Here is a 3,538-nt window from a genome sequence, read left to right on the forward strand (position 1 = left end):
GAGATAAAATAGAACTTGTGGAAGTTCATTCGAGGTAGAGTAGATACACCTGGAACGTCTTCTAGGAAGCTTGTAGATAGATAGACAGACACTGACCATTCATTCTGAAGAACTTCTCCGGTTTAGGCAGTGAGGGAAGAGTTGGGAATGAAGCAAGAGAAGTCACTTCAGCACATCTTCTCGCTTCTGTAGATCTTCGCACTTCCGCCCGAAAAAACACATGCTCTGTTTTTCCCGAGAAGGCTGTACATACACCCCACGATGTCAAAGATAGAATGGAAGGACTTGTGAGAGAGAGGCAACGTGGAAGATTTACCTGCATAAGGACATCCCGTGAAGACTTCTTTTCTATCTATCCATCTGTCTTTTCCTGCTATCTATGGAGATGCATCTACTCATTCTATTCTATACATGGTTGATCTACGTATTGATCAACACTAATACCGACAGCATGTGTATATCCTCTATTTAGTACATGTAGGCGTAGCCTTCTCCATATCTCTCCATACGTGTGTGTACATCCATTCAAATAATACACGACTGTCTCCTTCGAGATCATATCTCTTCATCTTCTTCCTTCTCTTCTCCGATTCAACCCCTCTCCGTCCATTTCTCTCTCTCTTCTTGGGTCTATAGGTGCCGCTGTTACCTATCTAGCTATCTATCTATGTATTGACCTATCTGGAGGACAGTATCCTATCTTCCTCTTCCTTTCTTTCACTCATTCACACTCTTCAATCAACTCCTTTCCTTTCTCTTGTCTCGAAGCGCAAGTTGAGCTTTCGATATCCTTCACCTTTCTTTCCTTTTTGTTTTCTTCTTCCCTGTCTTTCTGCAGCTGCAAGAGATGTGGAGACGTAAAGAGAAGATCATGGGATTCGGTCACCGCTTGTATAAGCGAGGAGATCCTCGATCTGCGATTATGATGGATATGGCCGTTCAACTTTCATCTAGGAGTCTTCAGAAATCTTCCTCTTCATCTTCAGCTTTGGTAGAAGAAAGAAAAAGAAGGAAAGAATCGCATGACGGAGAAGACTTCGCCGATAAAGAGCCTTCTGTCCTTGTTGAACTTGCTCGGCATATTGAGAAGCGAATGAAGGAAGAAAAGCATCTACCGTCCAATGTAGACTTCCCTTGTGCGGTTGTCTATCGCATGTAAGTTAGAGAAATGAGGTGACAAGTCTCTCTGTCTAGAAAGGAGTCAAGCGGCTACTACACCTACTCCTCTTGGGGTAGGCTGTATGTACACAGAAAGAAGAGTCGGGCGGAGGCGCCTTTGAAAAGAGCTCTTTTCTGTCGACCTGTCGTGAAGTGAATGGAGGATAGATAGAGTATCTTCGCCCATTCTTATACAGGCATTTATATACACAGGCAGGGTATTTGTCTGTAGCCATGTGGGGTGTATATACACTAGCTGCTGCTGCTCGGATTCTACAGATAGAGGACTATCACACAGCTCTTGTACAGTAGGCTGTCCATGACATACATGTGTATCCCTATCTCCATTTGTAAAGACAGAGAGCGGTTTGGATGTGAAGTGACGTAGCTGTCTCGTAGTTCTACACACGTGCGTTTCAGAATTCTTACGGTAGAGAGTTTTATGTGTAGAGGTTCTCTTACTGTCCCTCTGATACTTCAAGCTGGATTTGTCTGAGAGTATTTCTCTCATCATTTTTCTTTTCTCCTACGAAAGTAATTGTCTTCCTAGGCTTTTTACCTATCTCATCCCTCTATTTCATGCCTTGTTGTATACCCGATTAGTGAGGGACCGGAGAAACAGAATACGAGGAAGTGGAATGCACATACACCTCGTCCCTTCTTCGACCAATCGCTATTCTCATTGTTTCCCTTCATCTTTTTTTCTGTCATGTCCCCATCACAAGAGTGCTTTTGAGGTAGATGATCTGGAATGCATGCATGCATTCTTTCTTTCTCTTCTTAATCATTTGATTTGTTCTGTCTTTTCATTGTTTCCAAACAAATCTTCTTTCTGTAGGTGTGGGATCCCGACAGACTTCTTCACTCCTCTCTTTGTCATGGCTCGCACAGCTGGATGGGCAGCTCATATTATAGAACAGCGAGCTAACAATCGACTTATCCGTCCAACATCGATTTATGTAGGGCCTGTTCCTCCTCAGAAATTCATCCCTTTAGACGAGAGAACAAGTCATAAGCCAGGAGACTTCAAATGTCATCTCTAGGTATTTCTGATCCCACGAAAAGATTCATGTCTCCTCTTCAAAAAGACAACGGAAAGTTCTTTATTCGTCGCTTTGTTTTCCTTCTCCCTACGGTGTACATACACGTCAGTCAACAAAGATGAGAATATACAGCCTTAAAGAGGACCGCGTCGAGGATTCGAAGATAGAGAAAGAGAGAAACAACTCACAGGGAGGTTTGTTTGCTTCTTGTCTCTTTACGTTCTCTCGTTCTATCATTTCCAAAGAAGATGGTCTTTAGATTCTCTTTATCATCTGGTCTTCTACTTTCAAACAAGACAAGGATTTCACAGAAAGTTACTTTCTCACTCATAAAAGAAAAAAAGAGGGGAAGAAAGAAACCCAAGACTCCTTCAATCCACAGCAAAAACCAAGAGAATTCTCCCTCTTTCCGTCTCTTCTTCCGCTTCGATTCCTTCCGCCTTTGTGTGTTCTCTGCTCTTCTGTTCCTCTTTCGACCCGAGTTGTGTAGTCAATCATGTTTTCTTCTTTATGCATGCAGTACAGTGATAGAGAGAATGAATGCTTTGAAGACAGGCAGGAGAGAAAGCACATACTTCTGCAGACAAAGTATGTATATACATAGAGAGAAAGTCGCTATACAGACACAGAGAGTTCAAGAAGAGATTAAAGCTGTTTCTTTGGTCGTTCTTTCCCTTTCCATGTCTACCGTTCCAAGGCAGTCCATTCGCAGTCGGAGGAAGCGAAAGCGTATCATAAGAAGAGATCGTTACAGGAATTTCATAGACTTCTTCTTTTGGCTAGGAAAAAGAAGAGATTCAAAGAGGTAAAAGATAAAAGAAGACAAGCTTCCTTACAAGAAAACTTTCTCAACCTTCTCATTTTTCTTGAGAAGAGAAAGAAAGCCACATGATAAAGTAGATATTCTGTAGTTTTCGTCGGTCATAAGACAGATCTAGCCTCTCTCAAGAAAAAGAAAGGTAGAGAGAAGGAAGAGTTGTTGAAGTTTCCCAGCCCTCGATGGCGTAGCTAGCCAGTGTATATACACTCAAATGCCCCTGCCGTCTCACTTCAAATGATGAGGTGATTGAGCCTTCATCCTGCCGAACTTGTCTTTCCGAAGTAAAGAGAAGGAAGTGAGAAGAGAAAGTAAACCTGAGAGGTGAAAAAGAAACCTGTCCGGAAGACGAGAAGATGAAGTTGTCTCTCTTAAATCGAGTTCGTAACAAATCGACACATGAGACTCTTCTCTCTACGTCCTGTAAACTGTCATGAGGCACCCCGCACCTTCTCTTTCCCTTCTCCTCTCTCTGACCCTATGTGTGTGGTATCCATGTATGTATAGATATGTATATGTA

The 3,538-nt window shown here is 42.5% G+C and overlaps 1 protein-coding gene across 1 annotated transcript in view; it reads left to right on the plus strand.

Moving 5' to 3' along the window:
* The window catches only part of CSUI_009084 (citrate synthase), a 3,356-nt gene extending 627 nt beyond the window's left edge, over positions 1-2,729 (plus strand). The window contains exons 2-3 of the mRNA XM_068069203.1: positions 839-1,155; positions 1,997-2,729. Of these exons, the coding sequence (XP_067918821.1) occupies positions 839-1,155; positions 1,997-2,201 (522 nt within the window). The 3' untranslated portion in view covers positions 2,202-2,729. The remainder of the gene's footprint in view (positions 1-838; positions 1,156-1,996) is intronic.
* Positions 2,730-3,538: the final 809 nt, after the last annotated feature.

The sequence above is a fragment of the Cystoisospora suis genome (assembly GCF_002600585.1).
Source record: "Cystoisospora suis strain Wien I chromosome Unknown contig_5288, whole genome shotgun sequence".
In the NCBI taxonomy this organism is placed as follows: domain Eukaryota; phylum Apicomplexa; class Conoidasida; order Eucoccidiorida; family Sarcocystidae; genus Cystoisospora; species Cystoisospora suis.